Source organism: Odontesthes bonariensis, chromosome 10 (assembly GCF_027942865.1).
Source record: "Odontesthes bonariensis isolate fOdoBon6 chromosome 10, fOdoBon6.hap1, whole genome shotgun sequence".
NCBI lineage: Eukaryota > Metazoa > Chordata > Actinopteri > Atheriniformes > Atherinopsidae > Odontesthes > Odontesthes bonariensis.
The window spans coordinates 36,526,753-36,548,633 of record NC_134515.1 but is presented as its reverse complement, the minus strand read 5'-3'; the positions used below and the strand labels follow the sequence as shown (position 1 = coordinate 36,548,633).

At 40.8% G+C, this 21,881-nt stretch overlaps 1 protein-coding gene across 1 annotated transcript in view; it reads right to left on the bottom strand.

Moving 5' to 3' along the window:
* Positions 1 to 4,260: 4,260 nt before the first annotated feature.
* The window catches only part of oprl1 (opiate receptor-like 1), a 150,464-nt gene continuing 132,843 nt past the window's right edge, over positions 4,261 to 21,881 (bottom strand). The window contains 1 exon segment of the mRNA XM_075475397.1: positions 4,261 to 9,495. Within this exon segment, the coding sequence (XP_075331512.1) occupies positions 8,948 to 9,495 (548 nt within the window). The 3' untranslated portion in view covers positions 4,261 to 8,947.

The window sequence follows — 21,881 nt, the reverse complement described above, 5'->3', positions numbered from 1 at the left end:
TCAGATTTATGATCACCACTTTGTAAGTACACTTGGACCAGCTCTATAATACTTATTAATTGGAAACATGACTGCGAACATACATTTGTACACCACCTAATCAGACAAAATGATACAGCCGATGTGATGACAACCTTTTTCAGCAGCACCTGCTTCTGTTTGTCTACATCAGTGTGCATGCTACATTCTGTAGTCAGTATGCCATCCAATCCGTGATCAAGCAGACACTCTTGGACATTCCAGAAATGCCCCCAGAAGGCAGGACAGAGGTCACACCCTCTCTTTTTCTTGACAGACCTCTGGGGACAGCAGTTTCCCAGTCCTTTCTTCTGCTAACCTCAGCTCAATTTGCTGTCGCAGGATCGGGCGGCCTTGCCAGTGGCCTGATCATTCTCTGTCGCTCTCTCTTGTTGCATACAAAGCTTGCAAGGTACCCCTTTTTCAGCTGACCAGTGTTGTGGGAGGGAACAGGGCCTTGCCACTGCTAACACCACAATTATTTAGGGTCAGAATGCTGAGTCCACTGAGAGATGACCAACAGGACCAGAAGAAGTGACCAGAATTCTTCTTCTAGAGAGCACAAGGGATTCATACCAAAGAGTGAACCTTGACTGGACACAGGACCATCTCCATCCCTTTCTTCAAGGACTGAACATTTCCAAGGACGGTGGTTACAATAGAACAATAGCATTAGCATTAGTGCCACATGGCTAAGATTAAAACATCTTTTGTTCAAAAGTGCATTGTGTTGACTGTCTTTCTAAGGATTGGTTGTGATAATGTTTAGGAAGTAAGGTTAATTTGAGTCATATTGATGTTACTTGAGATCTTGCATGTAAACCAACCATCCTCCTTTGTTTCATCTAGCACCTTTAAACTGAAGTCATACACTAACCTTTGAAGTCTTTATTAACCAGATCTGGAGACCCTTCGCTTTCACATGCTGGCAAAAGTGAGTGCACAGACAAAGAGACCAGAAATCTCTAGGTAACACATGGACCACACCTCCCCATTGTTGCAACTTCTCTGGCTAAAGCTGGAGTTACAGTTGACGCGTCTGTCACGGCAGTGGCGGACCGTGACGTCAAAAGGACGTTTCAGGCCTGGCGCTTGCCTTGAAAAGACGGCGCAGCGCGTTGTCGTGCACAACTCGATTTTTGTAACTTGGCTGCGCCGAGAACGACAAACCGGATGGACCAATGTGAGACCAGGCTCAGTCAGGAGGTGCGTTTGTACAGGCAGCTGTACGACACTGCAGTGAAACAGCACAGGGAGCACGTAAACTCCAAAAACTGGTGGACAGAGGTTGGCAGAAATTTTGGGGAAAGAGGGAGAGTTCTGTAAGAATGTGTGGAAGAAGCTACGGGACAGATCCGTGAAGGCAAAGAAGAGGGCAGAGACTCCAAGTGGTGATGCCGGGGGCTTCAGACCTTCACCTCTTTTAACTGAATTAAAAAATTAGAATTATCCGAATACTGCAGCAGTATAATTGATGACAGTTTTCCTGCTCTTCATTGTTTTCTTCTCCACTTTCGTGGTTGTAGAGTAGTTAGCAGTAACCTTCACGTAGCAGCGCCACCTCTGTGACGGAGAAAATTGCAACTACTGGCGCATCGACTTGCGCCACCATATATTGCGGGCACGCAATCGTGACGTCATCAACACCGCTCGCGCTAGCAGACGCGGCAACCATGCTAGAGCCTTAACACATGACTTACTGAGCATATGGTCACAGCCACCATCTTGTGCCCTAACCAGTCATGGCTGCCATTTTGTCTCAGTGTTCTCCCCTCTTCTTGAATACACACACACAGACTAACGGTCTTTCTCCCATTGCTTATCTATTTTGTACATAGAATTAGCTTAGTAGACAATAGTGTTTATTAAAGGCCAACTTTCGCTGGAAACCACTTTCGTGTCACTCATTTTAAAATGTGGTAGGTCACAACAAGTCATATGAGTATGCGCCGCGCCAAAGTGTAATTCGATCTACTTGGGCTGCACTGGTCATTGAAGGGTCAACCCACTTAGAGACACAGACAAATGAGCGCGTGAGAGAAGGCGAAACTTTCATTCGTCACTCGGTCGTAAGCCTCGCCCATAGCCTTGTATGGCATGGCCACAGCTAATCTGATGGACAGGCGCTCCGCAGCTGAAATGGAGTCGTGTCTGTGACATGCAGATGGGACTGCAGATGGAAATTAGCTTCTAAACTACAATCTGGTGCAGGTCATCTCTTTACTTTGTAATTAATGTACTTTGCACATGGTCCCTGACTAAATAAAATAAATAAAATAAAAAAATAAACCTGAAATCACGGCACCGATTTCAGGTGATCACGGCACCGTAGCTCCATTTCAGCTGCGGAGCGCCTGTAGTTGGTGTCCTGCCGAGAGATCACGGCACCGATCCTCCCGAGCAGGTCATCAAACTGGGTCCTGGTGAGCCTGAAATACCGCTGGAAGCGGCCGTCATCCAGACGCAACTCCTGGAGAAGGCGGTGAAATTATCCGAGCTGAGTGCACCTCCGGATGATGTCACTGACCCAGACACGACGGCGTGTGCGTTTCAGACGAATCTCGGACTGCCACAGCAGGTACAAGGACGCGATGGTACTTATATCAGCCATGGTTGATGAGAGAATGAAATGGATAGCCCCTTGAGCTATTCGCTCGTTTTTTACTCGCGCGAATAAGGCGGTGCGAATACATAAAGACATGATTTTATCCGCCAACTTTTACAAATTCACAGCAATGATTGCCAATCGTTGCAGTGCAGCAAGAAACTCCGGGCACAGTTTAAACATAGCGCGCTGCGGGCTGGCAGTGGCACAGCTCAGCTGGGGTCTAGGGGGTGTGCCCCGTGACAGTTTTTTTTTTCATGAGGAAAACCGGAAAAGCCAGTCGTTTGCCACACAGGCCAATTCTAGCTCACACAAAACAGCTTGAAACAAGGAGACAAGGACGATATTTTTGACAGAAACGATGCACAATGCATTCAATCATAGTGGTGACCACAGTAATGTGTATATTTGTAAATTAAATAACGATGGAAGTGGATCTTTAAGGTAAGTACCATTGATGGACAATGTTGGACACCGTGTGCCCTTGCCCGGACGCAGGTCACCGGTGCCTCCCCCTGGAGCCAGGCCCAGGGATGGGGCCCACCGGCGAGCGCCTGGTGGCCGGGTCTGTGCCCGTGGGGCTCGGTTGGGCACAGCCCGAAGAAACGACACGGGTCCCCCTTCTGACCGGCTCACCACCTGTGGGAGGGACCTTGGCGGTCTGATCCTCGGCTACTGAAGCTGGCTCTTGGGACGTGGAACGTCACCTCTCTGCTGGGGAAGGAGCCTGAGCTGGTGCGCGAGGCTGAGCGTTTCCGGCTAGATATAGTCGGACTCACCTCGACGCACGGCTTGGGCTCTGGAACCAGCCTCCTCGAGAGGGGTTGGACTCTCTTTCACTCTGGTGTTGCCCGCGGTGAGAGGCGCAGAGCAGGTGTGGGCATACTTATTGCCCCCCGGCTGTGCGCCTGTACATTGGGGTTTACCCCGGTAGACGAGAGGTTAGCCTCCCTCCGCCTCTCGGCTGGTCCCCCCAGAAGAGCTGGAGGAAGTGGCCGGGGACAGGGACATCTGGGTTTCTCTGCTTAAGCTGCTGCCCCCGCGACCCGACCCCCGGACAAGCGGAAGATAATGGATGGATGGATGGATGGATGGATGGACCATTGATGTGATCATTGTGCCAGATTGAATAGATTCTATCGTACTATTTTAAAGCAGAAGTTGTTTGTGGTCATTGTGTATGTTTCACTGTGATAATCGCTGTTTGCAAATGTCAGTACTCAGATTCATAGCCTTCAAATCTACTCTGTATGTGTCTGTCCCTGACTGATAATCTGGATAAGGACCAGCATATTTTGAGACTGATGCTGGGTTTTAGTTTCTGACTCAAGTCAGTGGGGCCTGGAAGGTTGCAATCTTCATTAATAATTTTGCTGAATATTAGTAACTGTCATTGGACAATTATTAATATTTGCTGATAACTAATCTAGCTCCTGCTTGATCCCAACACATGTCCGGGCTGGCAGTTGGAAGCCATCTTTCAAGTGTGTTCCAATTTTGGTGCTGTATTCACTTACACATATAATTATATAGATGTACATATGTACATTATTATGATATCATGTAACTATATCAGGGCCAAAGCTGATTGATCCTTTTATAAATGTATCTAAAAAAAATGTTGAAATACTGACATGTACATGGTTATCATTTCTTTAATTATTTATTAATTTCATAAGTGGAGAAAAAATTTCAATTTAAAATTCAAGCTTTAGCAAAAACTATTCATGAGACAACAAGCCAGCTAGCACAGTAGTTAGTTCTGCCATATGCAGAAGTTTGAATAGCTACAGTGCCTGAGTCATGTAACACAAGAAATCTTCCTCCTTCCATCCTTTAGGTGGGATTTGTTTATCCCGTTAAGGTTCCCAGGCAATGCCATTTATTCCTGGGAAATATCCGAGATGTCACTGGGTGTCAGATCGCCAATCCATTGCTGGGCAACTCAGTCTGCAGCACACATATGACTAGCATCTGAAACTCAAATTTATAGAATGTTTAGTAAAATGCCACATTGACCAAGCAGAATAAGTTGTGTCATTTGATTCATATATCTATCTATGTTTGATTTTCAAATTTGAAGAATTATCGAACGTCATGACTCAGGCAGTGAGCAAAACGCAGTCCACAAATAACACAGATATACCAGACAATTTCCCTCACTTAAGAAAGAACAAAACAAACATTTATGTCACAATATTTTTTTTCTTTTGGTAATAACAATTCTGAAAAAATAATAACAACAACAACAACATTGTCTGTTTTTCTTTACACTTTTTAGATATGGATTTTCAACAGTTTTTCTTTTGACATTCATGTGGTCTGTAAATGTAAACGAATAAAAGTCAACTCCCATTGCATTCAGATGCACAAAGGTAATATCTACCATTACAGATGGCAAGAAATAACTTTTATTTTTACACCAAGATCAACAAGATAAAGAGTTTGTTAAATTGATGATGAGACGATGTTTCATCATTTTACATAATACTAATATTCTAACAAATGTCTTTACAGAGCTTACAGACAGTATAACTTTGCTGACTGTGTCATTAAACAGAAGGATTTTGCCCCATTGGAGTCCTTTGTTACCACAAAAAATAAACACTAAACACTCAAACTGTTGTTGCTTCTTTAGTTTAACAGTGACAGTTAAGCACAAAGAGTCTCCGAGCTGGAACACTTCTTCAATAAACATGAATCATGCTGAAACCAGTGTCCCGAAAGCTCCAGCCTCTTCCATCGCACACAATCTGCTAGGTTGTACAAAAGATGACCAGTATTCATAAAACTCTCGGAGCAGACAAACTTGATCATGAAATATATCACAGCTTTAGCAAATATGTAGAGTTCAATTACACAGCTAACAGTGCTGATATGATATGTATGCACATTGTTAAGTAACATCTTCAAAAACAAATTCAAAGATACATTTCCGATTCTGTTAATTAACTGCCCACAAAAGTTTTTATATCTGAAGCCTTGGGTTGATTATTTAAAGCCGAATCACTCTCAAAATGAAAACTTCAGCAATGAGGCAAAAGGAAATCTGGATACACGCAGACATTACTGCAAAAAAGGTTGGGCAAAACATAGAAACAAACCTTTTTTTTGTGTTTTGTTTCTTAAATGGGAATCTTGATTAGGTTTGAAAAAATGTTCGGTAAAATGTTAATGTTTTTTACATCCATAGTTCAACTTTTAGTAAAAGCAAGAGTTAATTTTACAACTCCTGAAGTAAGAGTCAAACAGACACCCAACAGTTTTACAGTACAAAGCTAAAGCAAGTAAATATCCCTCATATTTTCAAATTATTCATATCAAGCAAATCCTAAAAGCTGTCAGAGCCTTGGCTCAATTGTTCTTTGGCCAAATGATAACTGTTGTCAGAGGGTTTATGAATACAGGTCACAGCTAGTATAAACTAACTGCAAAGCACCTTTAATAACACATTTTATCCAGCAAGAGAGCAAGCATCAGTAACAGACGTCACTTGATATTTAAGGCAATGCAAGTTCACAGAATAGAAAAAATGAAAATAGAAAAAAGAGATTAATATATGCTGCAAAGTGTTGCATCAAGAAAAAAAAGTTGCTTTTTTTTCATAACAAGATAATTACCATCAAATCGTAATCACAGTGTGTGCAACTATCTCCACTTTCTATCCTGACTCATTCTGTAAAAAATATTAGCAACAGAAAAACAGATGTTTTAAGCCTAAGAAGAGACATCTTAGAGAATCACACTATTCTAAATTGTATTAAATATATAATCAAAGGGGTACCAGCCCTAAAACAAAATACACACATTAATTCACAATACCTGGACAGCTCACAGCAACCATTAATGGTTTCACTGAAATTGCAATGAAATTGTGAAAACAATTGCAGCTCAGGGAATATCCAAATGTGACACTTTGAAACTGTGCAAATAGAAAAGGGAAAAGTCCTTTTCAGTTAGTGTAATTCCTCACACCTCAAGCCACCTGAGCACAAGTTTAGAAATGATTCTGAACTGGAGATCGTCTTCATTTTAGAGAGATTTAGAAATGAAAAATACAAAAACAAATGCTTCTTGGATAGAAAACAAAATTGATTTGTGAATGTTAGGATTTAGCTAAGCTCCTGTAAAATCCTGCCTCCATAGAAATGGAGTAATTTAGTTTGCTTCTAGAAATCAATAATCAGAAACAAAATCAGGAAAATCTCCACAAAGAGAAGTGGAACAACATGGATAGTAAATTGAAAGATGTGTCCTAATTGCATCTAATGTATGATTCTAATTTCTGAACCTGTACAGGATCATGAGAATGTCATATGTGATCTCTGTTTAAGGGCTAATATCCACTTTAAGACACCAAAAGATAGAGAGACCCTTCATCCCTTGAAATGGGGTCAGAACACTGTGACCTCTTCCTGTCACTGGTGAGTTGGTAGTCAAAACTACTCCATTATCCAACTCTGCTGTATAAATCCTCCACATCAACATTCTTTCCAGAAGTCTATTACATTCTTTATGCCAATGGTTTATATATAAAGGGGCAGTGTACAAGACTGAGAAACATCTAACAGTGAAGTTGCAAATTGCAACCAAACATATTAAGTAAAGAAAAGTAATTAAGTATACCATGTATAGTATTTCATATTAACCATTAAACACGCATATACATTGGCTCGAAAAGTTTTAACTGGACAGTCATATATGTGTTATATACAACATTTGGTAAGCATTTTAAGGAGGCTTTGAAGTAGTAAAATCCTTGAACACTATTCAATTAACTGTTCTCAGTAGAGTCATGTATTACATGCTTGTTGATATCAAATATTATGTAAGGCATCATAAGTTCCAAGTGCTTGAAAAAGCATTTGCAATTCAACTGTTTTTACTCAGGTCCCATTTAGATTGGCAATGGCAAAGTCCTATTTGCAGAAGTGATCTGGATATATGTCTCTACTTAAAATCCGAGCTAGTTTACATTTAGTTGGTAAACCCACCACTAACAGCACGGTCAGTCATTATTTTTTTGTCACACAAGGCAACAACAAAAAAGATCCATCACTGTTTGCATGCTTGTCTGAACACTGATATCGTTGTCCAGCGTTAGAAATCTTTTTTGGATTATAGTCACCCCCATCTCTTGCCCCATACGCTGTCTTATCCCACATAGGTAATCATAAAAAGTTCAGCAAAATCATAAAACAGGACAAGATTTCTTAGGCTTATTTTGTTTAAAGATACAGTTAGACATTTTGCTTTTATGAGCGATTACATTCATGTGATCCAATTTGGGACCACAAACACAGTTTAGGAAATATCATTTAAGACTAATTTGCCCCACGTTGTTCTTATCACAGTGCCAGCTATTATTTGCTGATCTTACATCTGACTTTCTGTCTATATAAGTATCCCAACATTGGAAACCATTTTTGGAAAGATCATCACTGTAATGACTTTACGCTGAATTGGGCTTTTACCCCAGCACTCTCTAACAGAGAGTTCCTAAGACCAACTATAAACTGTTTAAGATACAGTAAACTATGGTGAATGTGTTTATCCTCCTTTTCACATTTTGACAACGCTTTCTTTGCAAGTCTTTGATTTATGGTCATTACTGCTAGAGAGACAGAATCTGTGCATCACTTGTTGTTTATATTCTATCTTCAATGACCAAAGTAGTGCTTGATGCTTTCACAGATTTAGAATCTGTAGCTGTCATCAATCTTCTGTTCAGCAAAACACTTACTCCAAATGTACGCTTTCACCCTAATCTGGAGTTAAGCAGTTTCCTTAAGATGCAGCAACTGGGAACCAGCCTTAGTTAACAGAACTACTGTCTGCTCAGGAGGCTGTTTTTTTTTGGGCTCAAAAATATATAAAATAACCCTTTACCACTTTTGTGAAGACAGTCGATTCCTTAATAAAGATTTCTTCTGGTTTTTCTGCAGATCTTTAAGTTCCAAAATAGATCGCTTTGTCTCACTTTAGGAAGTTAGGAAAACAGTTATCCCAGCCTGAGCTACATCCATAAAAGAAACCTCAGGCAAAGAAAATCCATCAGCCTGCACAACAAAGCAATCAGCACATTTAATTTGTCTGTACCTTTGGGTACTATGTGTTATCCCAATCCTAAATTCTTTTCCTTTCAACCCCATCCTCCGCATCCTCCTCCCCCCCGCCCCAAGCCAGCCTCCTAGTTGGGGGACGGGAGGGCTCGTGCCGCTAGAGAGCTGTAATCTGAGTCAGTTCTGTGTTGGAGTTCCCGGTCCCATGGATCTCTCTCCTCTGGGGGGGGTCTACCCCCACTAAAGGGAGCTCCACGCCTAGTCATGCTGGATTAGGCCTCCCTCCCCCAAGCCCCCCATCATCTCCAGCCTTGCAGCTGTAGGCAGCTGCCACCTCCCTGGCAATGCTCCTCATTCTTCCCGACTGTTGGGTATCAAGGCGGAATGGGGACGGGTGGCAGAACTCCCTGAAGCAGCGCTTAAAGTTTTCATCCAGGAAGGCATAGAGTACAGGATTTAAGCTGCTGTTGACATAGCCCAATGCAATGAAGAAGTGCATCATAACCAGCGTGTGCAAGCTGCTCAGGTTGAAGCCCAGAGACTGGGCCAGGACCATGATCTGGATGGGGGTCCAACAGACAACAAATGCTGCCACCACTACCAGGACCATTCTGGTGATGCGCCGCAGGTTGCGATCCTTTTCCTTGGAGCCGGACAGGATGCGAACATTTCGCAGGCGTTTGACCATCAGACTGTAGCAGATGCTGATGATAGCCACAGGGATGAGGAAGGAGAAGAGGAAGACACAGGTGCCAAAAACAGGTTCCCAGTGACTCTTTGGTTCAGGTAAATCCACAATGCACTCAACACCTGTATGTAGATAAGAGAACAAGAGAAAAATTAAAGTGCAAATATACAAATGAGAGAAAATGTGTTCTTTTCCTGATCTATGAAGTCATAGTTTGAAATCCAACCAATGTTCAACAAATGCCTCAGATACAGTGCATTAAAGCAATATAGTAGATTTCGATTTTGTTTAGTCTAGGTACGCATGAAACTAGTAATCCTGTTATCTATCCCCCATGTTCGTACTGAATTTGGAAAAAAGCATTTAAAATAGGCCGCGCCCCCTGCTTGAAATAAAGTACAAAGTCGCTTGAACCTTAAAGCAATACTATGTAACATTTCTACCTTAAAATAACAGCTTGAAAAAAATTGTGCGGCTAGAATGAGTTTTAATATTACGATTGGCCTGTCTCCTATGCCCTTCGGGGGTCTGAGTTGGAAAAACTGCGCTATGTAACTTTGCTGGACCGGCCCGGGAGCTGAGCGGAAGTACTTCGACTTGCTTTCTGGCACACCTACCGCAAAAACAAATGGACCCCTCTCACGCTCCCAGGTATAAGGCTAAGCTAGCGCAACATTGTCAGTACGATCATCATGGCAGAGGCACCGAAGAAACAGAAGAAGACGTTGACTGATGAAGCAAGGAAGAGAAAGAGAGAGGCCGAAAAAGCAAGAGTCTCAAGAGTCAAGAGTTCCAAACTGTAAGTCTGGATTCCAGTTATTTCTTCAGAGGAAGTACTGACCATTGTTTATGGACTACCTGGTTGCCAGCCCTGGAGTTCATATCGGTTTACAGATCCCCTCACTCAGTCTGTCGCTTAGCTGTGACCAAGGAGCCAGAGGACGAGACCCAGGAAACCAACTTTTTTTTTTATTTTTTATTATTTAACCTTTCTTTAACCAGGAAATGGTCCCATTGAGTTACAATAACTCTTCTGCCAGGGAGTCCTGGCCAAGAAGGCGGCTTAAAAAAGTTACATTACAATAAAACACAACAGACAAGACAAAACCACTACTACATCACATCTAAACAGAAGTAAACATATTAAAAACTGAGTATACACAGACACTAAAAAACAGACAGCGAACAAGGAATGAAATTAAAAACAATTGCAGTGGTCAGTTAATGATAATTTTAAAAGGTCTTTAAAAGAATTTATGGATGGAAGAACTTCAAGATTTAGAGTAGCTTGAAGTTCATTCCAAGCTTTTGGTGCATATGATGAAAAGGCTGTTTTCCCAAGTTCAGTTCTTGTAAATGGAATATGTAAAAGTATTTTTTCTGATGACCTCGTCCTGTAAACACTATTTTGAAAAGAAAACAAATAAAAAATGTATAAAGGTAGTTTACCCATTAGGGCTTTAGCAATAAAAGTCAGCGCATGGATTTTTCTTCGGATGGAGAGAGAAGACCATTGTACAGTTTCATAAAGAGTGCAGTGGTGAGACCTGGCTGTAGCACCTGTGATGAAACGTAAGGCTGAGTGGTACAACACATCCAGTTTTTTAAGAAAGAATAACCTGGAGTGCATATACAGTATATCCCTATAATCAAGCACTGACAGGAATGTGATCTGAACTAACCTTTTCCTTGCAGCATAAGGAAAGCACTTCCTCATTCTAAAGAAAAACCCCAACTTTGGTCTAAACTTCTTACAGAGGCTCTCAATATGGACACCGAGAGACATCTTATCAATCAATTATACTTTATTAATCCCGAGGGGAAATTCCAGATCCCTAAATACTTGTAAGACGATACTCTTTCTATTTCAGTGCCATCTAGTGTTGACACACCAATGTTAGGTGAAGAGTGTGATTGTGTAAAAGACATAATTTTAGTTTTTTTTAGCATTCAGTACCAACTTTAACTCAATAAGAAATGTTTGTACATGATTAAAAGCAGACTGCAATTGTGTAAATGCAGCATTCACTGATGAAGCTGTGGTGTACAAAATAGTGTCGTCTGCATAAAGATGCACTTTTGCTTCCTTCAGGTCCCTACCCAAATCATTTATATAAATAGAAAATAAAATCAGGCCCAAAACCGACCCTTGTGGGACCCCCATTCTGACTTCTAATGATGTTGAGGTATAGTTATCAATAACAGTACACTGTGTTCTACCACTGAGGTAGCTTGAAAACCTATATTTTGTAATCGCTTCAAAAGAAGATCATGGTCCACTGTATCAAACGCTTTAGAAAGATCAATGAATATTGCAGCACAGGACTTCTTTTTATCCAAGGCATTTAAAATATCATTTGTGACTACAGTTACAGCTGTGACTGTGCTATGGCCTTGTCAGAAGCCAGACTGCATTGGGTTTAAAATGGAGTTCTCGGTTAGAAATTGTTTAAGTTGCTCATTTATAAGAGATTCAAAGAGTTTGGCCAGCACTGATAATCTAGAGATTGGGCGATAGTTGTCCAAAATATAACGGTCTCCATTTTTCAAAAGTGGGAGGACAAAAGCAGACTTCCAAGATTTAGGAATAGAACCACTGTATAAACTAACATTGAAAATGGAGGCAATAGGGTCAGCAATCGAGTTCGCGGCAGTCTTAATGAAGTAAGGCTCGATCTGTTCAGGGCTAGCAGACTTTTTACATTCTAGTCCTCGCAAAGCCCTCTGAACTTCATAGGCAGAAACAGAATGGAAATTAAAACTATTTAGACTATTATTTGGATCTGGAACAGTCGTTATACTTTTAGTAAAATTGGTTGGGAGAGTTGACTGAGTGGCAATTCCAGCACTAATAAAGTGCATGTTAAAAGTATCTACCATATTTTGTTTATCCCTAATTTCTCCCTGGCTAGTTACAATATATTCAGGGATAGTGGGAGGTGGCACATCACCTGATGATGATTTAATTGCTTTCCAGAATTTCTTAGGGTCATTTTCTTTTATTAGATTAAGGTAATGCTCATTTTTTGTACTTTTTATTAATCTTGTACATTTATTTGCATGCATAGCATGCATCACTATTATGTTTTTTTGCTTTTACCCATGCCTCATTACGTTCTCTAATGGCAATCGCAATACAATCATTCAACCAGGGATTGTCCCTGCCCCTCACTCTATATCTTCTAAAAGGGGCGTGTTTATCAATGATGGCTAAGAAAGTTTTCTTAAAATAACCCCAGGCTATTTCAACATCATCCATAAAACAAACTGAGTTTAAATCACTATGGAAAATATCATGAAGAAATGATTGTTCATTAAAAAAGATTTCGTTTAAAAACAAACCGCCACTTGGTCTTAACCATTTTACAAGTCCTGACGCACGCAACCATACAGTGATCACTGACGTCATTACAGAAAACACCAGCCGCAGAATACTTGTGTGGAGCATTGGTCAGGATGACGTCAAGTAACGTAGATTTGTCCATACAATTTAGATTGAGGCGTGTAGGTGACTTAATAAGCTGGGTCAAATGCAGTGCATCACATATGTCTCTTAGCGCAGAAGACGATGATAGAAAGTCACAGTTTAAATCCCCCAAAACGATATACTCGTTTGACAGCTTGCTCAGAAAGTCAGACAGAAGGGCAGTTGCTCGAGCTACTGTCGATGGAGGGTGATAGCATCCTATCACTGTCAAGGAAGCGCCATTGGGGAGATTCAGTTTAATGGCACACAATTCGAAAAACTTTGGCTTAGTTATTGCCTCAACGACACAGCAGTCCAAGGAGGATTTTACATATATGGCTACCCCCCGTCCTTTATTCCCACGGTCCGTCCTAAAGATATTATACCCATCGATGTAAATCATATTGTTCGTAATAGCAGGTTTCAGCCAGGTCTCAGATAATATGAGTAAATCGCTATCCGTCGCTTTAGCCCAAATGCGAATAGCATCGATTTTATTTATCAGGCTGCGCACATTGACATGGATAAAACGCAAGCCACTGCTGTTTTTCAAAACATCAGGGTTCGAAAGTTCAGTCAGCTGTGGGCCTGGATTGGGATGTATGTTACCTGACAAACACAGAAGAAGGATAATCCAAAATCCATCTGATCTAGTCGTACTGGTGGTGGCTCCCCTGCCGCGCCTGCAGCAGATGGACTGAAACTTACCAATTTCGGGCCAACTGAGAAGTTCGGACTGGCGCAGGGGCTCAGCACAATAACCATTTGAGAAGGGTGTAAATCCATTTGTGTCAGAGCAGTAGCGGCTCGTGGTCTGGAAAATAGGCGGGGCAGATGATCTGCGTTATCAAAATGCAAGCTTTTATGGAGCATACGCAATAGGCCAATAGTCTATGCAACCATACGCAGGGGGGGTGTGCGCACTCGCATAAAAGTCTGCCATACGACAAACACAAAAGCCACATGAAAATGAGCGAAGAGAAAGTTTGTGAAAGGAATTAATACTGTCTACGTTTCAATTAGAGGGAAACTTGTCGCAAAGCGTTGCATGGCTAATTTCATGGCACAATTCAGATGTGCCTTGCTGGACTCGTGTTTTTTTGCCTTTTCCGAAAAATGCTTCATGTCACACACACCGACAGTGCTCCAACCTAAGCTAACAGACAAGTAACCTACTGTACATGTACGAAGCTGTCAACACATTGTTTACTGTCTCAACATTGCTTTGCTCATCAAGCTAAGATATTTCATTAAATCACTCCCAGTTTCCCATTTTGCAAAGACTTCGTTCACAATCACTTAAACTTTGTAAGATAGCAACTATAAAGTAAAATCTTTACCTACCACAAACGTGAATCCGGATTAAACAGCCAATATCCTTCATCAAATCCGACATAGTTATCCATTTTATCCAACAAGTTTGTAGGGGAATTTGGCGTCACTGAAGTTCCCACTGGCTAGATGGGCGGAGTAATATTTCTTAAACCCTTTGAGTCCTTTCCATGTCCAGGGCAGATCATACACCTGCCCCAATAGCATCTATACAGGCACGCTAAATGTTACATGATATTATGCTACGTAGGGGCCTACAGTGATTCTGATTGGTAGAATGTGCTCGAGAGTTCGGCGGGGCCGGGCTTAGCTGAGGGCAGACCAGGCATCTGCCCTGGCCAGTGGCCATAGATCTAACGTTAAGCAGCCACACTGGAGGTAGGCTATATTTCAGCGAAAATAAAAACAGATTCCACTCGCAAAGTCCGTCACAAGTCACAATATGGTGTAATACGATTCCCACTGTGATTGAAGTTGAAATAAATATTTTATCTATAATTTATAATTATCTATATTTTATCTATAAAAGAAAGGTTGGGGTGTGGAAGGCGGGGCTCTGCCCATCCTGCCCAAATACAGCAGCCGCGGCTGTGTCAGAGAACAACAAAGTTCCAGCATTTGGGAGCACAATCCGACAGGAGGAAGCGTATAATCCATCTCTAATTCCAGCTCCCAGGGCGCCCATAAACGGTGAGTTTAGCGCAAACACAAACAACAGGTAAACCGGGAGTCTCCGGATGGTGATGCAGCTAGACCTGCATGATTGAGTAGGCCGAGCCTTGCGTTGCTGTTTATGGCTACAGATCGCCATAGTGTTAAGGTTTTGTGATGCAATATGAAGTGCAATATGTTCTTAAGGAAGAAATATTCCAAAACAACTGGTAATTAACCCAGCCAATCCATAAAAACACACACAGACACGGATAAACGCAGACAAATGTGATACACCTATGCCGCCATCTTGGATTGGATTGTCTGTGATTGTATTGTCTGTGAACACAGCTCATCAACTTGCAAATTACCCCTTGCTGGAAATAAAATTGTTAAGACTTTTTATTCTATGTGTGGTGTAATTCGAGTCCAAGGTCACTGGTCATTACAGTACAATCTGGCAACAATGGACTCGACACAATGCAACATCCACTACAACCGTCATCCTTTCCCACTGAAAGAGCTAAAGTAGCATGCGTTAGCTCACTCCTTTCTGGTAAAGCAAATATATGGGGAACAGCTGAGTGGATAAGAGACTTGGTGATCTGTTATTCTTTAAAAGATTTTTCTAATGAATTCATACATGTCTTTGACACTATATTACCAGAACGAGGGGCAGCTCGATGTCTATTATCAATAAAACAAGGCAGCAGGAGGGTAACTGAATACTATATTGATTTTCATACATTGGCCAGTGACAGCAGGTGGAATACTGATGCTCTTCGTGATGCTTTCTACCAAGGCCTTTGAGATGGCAGCATGCGATCCACCCAAGACCCTTGAAGAATTAGAGTCCTTGGCGACTCGTATTGATCTTTGTCCCCAGGAGAGACGCAGAGAGAGGGGAATTCCGAGTTTTCATTCACGCCATTTCTCTTCTGCAACAGTGACTGTTGCAGAAGAGACCTGAGGTCTCCACCAGCAGCTATTTCCACTCCTCTGTTACTTGGTCCATCGCAGTCTGAGGAAGAACCCATGCAACTTGGCACAACCAAAATAACACCACAGGAACAACTTAAAAGGTTGCAGAGTACCGGAGGTCCATACTGAGCCAGACACTTCAACACTCATCAAGACACAGGCCATTTTTCAAACCCAACAAATATCGATTAAAGCACTCAAGAGCAGACACCAAATTCATGGATCAAGCTCAAACTGACAGTGAGACACCTCAAAGAACCACGCCAAGTTTTTACCACAGACGGTCATGTACTACACACCATTACCACTATCACAGAATCCACTCAGGTCATAATTGGAGGCAATCATGAGATTCTGGAATTCATGGTCATCAGTTCTCCTGAGCTTCCCGTTATCCTTGGCTTAACCTGGCTTTGCAAACACAACTCACATATTGACTGGGCTTCAGATGAAATTCTCAGTTGGGGCTCCTCTTGTTCTACAACAGAGTTCTCTTCCCCCACATCGATCTTATGATTGCTCCATTGATTTTATGCCCTGTACTTCTCCACTACGAGGCAGGCTTTACTCCCTCTTCACTCATGAAAGGGAGGCCATGGATAAATACATCACAGATTCTTCCCCTGCTGGGGCTGGATTATTTTTAGTGGGAAAGAAAGATGGCACACTGAGACTATGCATAGATCACTAGGACTCAATGACATAACTATTAAGAACCGTTATCCACTCCCATTACTGACATCTGCTTTTGAACTCCTTCAGGGAGCCATAGTCTTCACCAAGCTTTACTCACGAAATGCCTACCGTCTAGTGAGAATAAGAGAAGGGGACGAATGGAAGACTGCGTTTAACACACCACTGGCCATTATGAATAGCTTGCTTTTTCTTACCTTTGGATCTCTCTGGCCCTCCCTGTCCACCAGCATCCTGAGTGGGCTAGTATGGGGGAGACATGCTTGGGCCTTATCTCCTCCCTCATTAGCTGCAATACTTTAAGACTGCATTTCCTCTCAGTCTTTGCCAGGTTGTTCAGCAACGTTCAGGGGAAATGTCAGGTTGCCTTGGTGATTTTAATGTTGCTTCCAATTTATATTTGCTCACAGTTTTCTCTCTTTTCCCAGTGATCCTCCTAGTGTGTTGTCCAGCTGCTCACTGACTTGGTGGAAACCTGCCATTTTGGAAAGATACTGCTCCTGCGAAATCTGCCAATTTGCCTACTAGCCTCACGTAGGACAAGTTGGACTCATTTGACAAACTCACAAATTACTTACCAGTTTGCCCACTCCATCATTGTTTGAACCATCTGTAAAATACCCCATTGTAACTTACCTGTTGTTGTGAATAAACTCTGAACTATTAGCATCGTTTGAGTCAGTGCTTGGGTTCCTCTGTCCTTGTAAAATCATGACATATTCACTTCTAAGGTTTTATGTATTAGTACTTTGAAAGATTTTAAATTCTTATCAGCAAATGTCCTTATATTACACTATTTTGTATTCTATGTTTTCAGAGCATGCTCAATGCATGTTTGAAATATTTGATCAAAGAAGCAGAATATGGTTGAAAACAATCATTTCTAGAGTTTTGACTTCCACAGAGACAGAACCAACAGGTAGACTAGTCTACCATATCCGAGAAAGCCAAAAGACTTGGGGCGGTAAACAATGTAAGAAGCAGCAATGATATGTTGCTCATACAATGTATTTGTTTTCATTTGAGATTTTTTTCAGTGAAATCTGATTTTTTAAAAACGTTTTTCTGTGCTGGTTTAGATGCTGGACTGCTGGAAGTACTTTAGTACTTAAGGCACTTTTAAAACTTTGTCATGCTACGTAACCATGACAGTGGGAATATTTTTTGTGAATCATATCATGTGTGAGCACATTTCTTTTTAACATGATCGAGCCCAAGTGTTTGGAATGAGACCCCAAATCCACTAGAGTTGAGAGGACCTTGGATATAGGGCAGGTGAAAATTCGAAAGCATTTTTACCCATGATTGTCATCGAACTGTGACAAGTGGCAAACAAAGTGGATGCAATTGGATGACTGATGAGGACATCAAGAGATATGTCTGGAAGAACACATTGTGGGCTTTAACACCTCTCTATCCAGATTTCAGACGACATGGGCAGACAGAGTGGCAAGGTAAGGGAAGACAGACTGAAGCGTATTCATAAACATGTAATATAGAAGAAGCATCTCTGCATCCCAGATATTGAACTGTTATCTTCAAAAGTCCGACCATCTTATCTGCTTAGACAGTGCATACTCAGTGGGTCTACATGATGAGAGTAGTTTGATTACAGCTATAGTTGGGTTATGCTCCTTATTTGAGCAAGGGTAATTATCCTTGGACATATGGCGGTGAATGAATCGAATCAGAGGCGCAAAGCATGTCATATTTCGATATGATAGGTGGCGCTGTACCCATTCCAACTGTTGCTAATAGAGCCACTTCCTGTTGACCTCTTCACCACCAACAACAACAACAAACTCAGGCATTGGAGAAAGATGGAGAACGCAGAGCAAGATGAAGCTACGTCCCTCTACATTTGGTCTGTGATGAGCTGCTTGTTGCACAAACTCGATGCCCAACGGAGCATTCTCCATCGCGTTGTTTGTTTCTTTCTGACTGCGACAACAACAGTAATATCGTCTCTTCCAACTTCCAGTTCACGACCCCGGGAATGCGCAGAACGCAAAGCCTAATTCACAACATGCTTCACCATCACCGTCTACAAGCAGGTTTAATTTGACTTTTAACCGAGTTATCTTGGGGTCTTAATCCGATCGCGAGTAATCTGATCCGATTCAATTTCTTGTCAGATTAAGGTGTCTACATGCACTTAATAACTCAGTCTTATTGTAATTTAGCCAATTATCCGATCCTTTCAGTGCTATGTAACCCCACTGACTGTGTTTGATGTTATCAGACCAGTTTTGGCCTGGCTACAAACACCTCAGTGGAGCTCATGGTGATATCAGTGAATTTCAAGCACACCTTTCTCTGCCACACTTCCAACAGTCTTTCAACTGATTTTGAGCTTTTTTTTTAAGCTTTTTTTCCTCGATTTGTACTCCAACTCTTATGATGTATCTTTGAGATTAATAAATCATCATTCGATTCAATTAATCTTTGTTAAATAAATTATTACATAATATATTAATGGTGTGAAGCAGAATGAGAATAAAATCATCAGCAATAAAATAATAAAGTGCCCATAAGGATTGATTTTCACAGATGTCTAAAAAAACTAAAACAAAAGAGAAAAGGAAATGATGGTAAAAACATTTTTAAAGTGACAACTACTCTCACTTGCACACTCAAATACTTCATATTTTCGATTAAAATGGGTCAAAATATAACTGATATATTTCTTCCTAGAAGCTTCCACATTGGGGAAATGCAGTGACAGTTTCTGTCTGTTGACCTGGCCTTCGTAAAAAGGGATTATTACTTTCAGGTAATAATGCCTCTGTTATATTTGTTGCTGCTGTTATGTTTGAAGACTTAAACCAGCCTCATTGTTGCCATTGTCTCCCTCAGTACCATCTAGACTCGAGTGATTTCATAAATCATACTAACTTTACAGCCGTACCAAGATGTTTATTTCTATCTTTTCACATAGACTTTTACAGTGTTTTGATCAATGGCTGGAGCGTGGCTGTAATGGAGCCGGGGCCGCAGTTTCCATTTTTACTGGAGACACCCACACACTATAAATCGTGAGCACTTGTGGCCCTGCGAGATAAATTTTATGAAAACATCCCTCATATGGAATGATAGATCAATCCCTATTTTCTTTGTTTGATACAGCTTTATCTCAACACTTTATGCAGTGTATTTTGAAATATGCGGTGTGTGTGTGTGTCTCAGCTGTTTAATCTTACAGTTTTAGGATTCATTTACAAATAAAACACAACATTTATATTTCTCAAATAGCTGGGGACACAATATCATAGGTACAAAAATTTTGGTTGTGAAAAGGTAACATAAAATTAGGAAGTTATTATCTGATATTTCATAAGAAGTATTCCTTTTTTAATTCTGGTAAAGAAGCAGTGATTCATATGAAGTGAAGCTCTCAAGGCAAGGAAAATTGGATTAATACATAAAAAATACATGAGGCAATATGTGCACAGCATCTGCAAATGATTCCATAATGAAAGAATGTTGGCTAATGATGTCTTCATCTTCTTCTGAGGCCTCAAGGGATCATATCTGTTATAAATGTGTTACATGTCTTACAATTGTAAGTAAATGTTTTGCAAAAGAAAAAAGAAAGAAATGTATCTGTTTGTCTGATCCTAACCATCTTTAGGACAGCAGAGAAGGCATTGTCGGTCCTAACAGCCCACCCCTATAAAAAAAAAGTGATTCTAGCATCATCTCCAGACAAAATTGTCACAATTCTAGTTAAATTTTAGAAAAATTATCAGAGCAATAATTCCACTGATTAATAATTCCACTGACCTTTTTCACGTTGCTATGACACTAACATTTATGGTTAAGGTCTATGGAGTAGAATGCAATCAATTTTGGTACAGACATTTAGTTGCCCCTCAAAATAATTTATTACTTTGCTCAATCCATTGGCTTCTTCTTAAACGTATGTTTTTTAAACAACTATATTCTATATTTATAACATAAAAAATACTACACTTCACACTATTGTAGCTTGAGGCAGTAAAATACACCAGTAGAGATATATTACTATATTCTATACTTTATACTTTTTGGATTTGAGAGCAGAATTCCTTGTTTTCATGTTGGGACATTGTAGTGCTTACCATCAAAACTCACTTGTGTCTAACTATGCGCTCCCTCACATCAGTACCATGTTTTCCAATTTTTGGTTGCCGTGAAAAAAGTCCAGTGTGTGCCAGACGTGATGCTCGTATTACTGCTTCCTCATGAATGCACTCGTTTTATTTCCAGCAAACATGCTGTGCCTATAAGCTGCTGTCAAACAAAACATTTTACCTTGGCAGAATTATTGTAATCATTCCATTTTATAACTCTTCTTTAAGATGGAAGGCTGCCATGCTCAAACATCCTTGTGGTTTGTGGCAATTTAACACTGAAACCACACGGTTTACAGTAGCTATTCATCCTCCAGTGCCTTTCCCTTGGCTGCTTCACTATCACATCCATAAACCAAATTAATTTTCACATTTATACCAACACCAGAAAAAAAAATTATTATCAAATCAAATCTCTGGAGAGATGCTGTATACTCATAAATGGCCCATTTCTGGGCTTACTGCATTAATGTGCACTCATCGCCACATAAAAACAACCAAACATAGATTGGTGCTGGATGCTGCACAGGAAAAGGTCATGCTACAATCACTCAGTAGCTGTTAGCATCAATCACTTACCGGCAGTTTTATAATATTTCACATTTTGAAACGTCAATGGTTGACTTTTACTTCCCTTTTTAAAGACCAGTGATGTCATATCCTTCGTCGTGAAATGAAATAGTATTCAAAATCAACTAAGATCTATCTAAAACTTATTGCATTTTTTTAATTGTGAACTGTGCTAAACAGGTCAATAGATTTAAAATAATTGAATCCAAAATTGGTAAAATTCTAATTTCTCAACACATCAGCCTTTAGCTTCTGGAGCTCAGCGGGTTTGCTATAGAGGTCTAGAGTTGGACTGTCTAAATCCTAAAACTAGGAAAAGGCATATACTTATTGGATTGCCTCAACTAATCAGTTCAAAGGGTTGAGTGAGGTGGAAAAAGGAAAAAAGGAAAAAAGGAAAGGAAGCCATCAGGTGAAGATGGAATGCAGTTTTTCCAATGACATAAATCTTTGTCCTTTTTTCAACAACAAAATAAGCTACTTTCCACTTTTAATATAAACCCTAATCTTCTAAAAAGCCACTTTTGTCTGCTGCAAACTTACCTAAGACCTGTCAATGGCTGCTTGTATAGGAACCTATTTGATCTCTACCATTATATCTTAGCCCCAAACACATAGCTAGTTGTTATGCATTCTTAACAGTGTTAGTCCTATGTTAAGAGGGTGAACTTATCCCTATTGCAACAATTTTCTGCTCTATTTC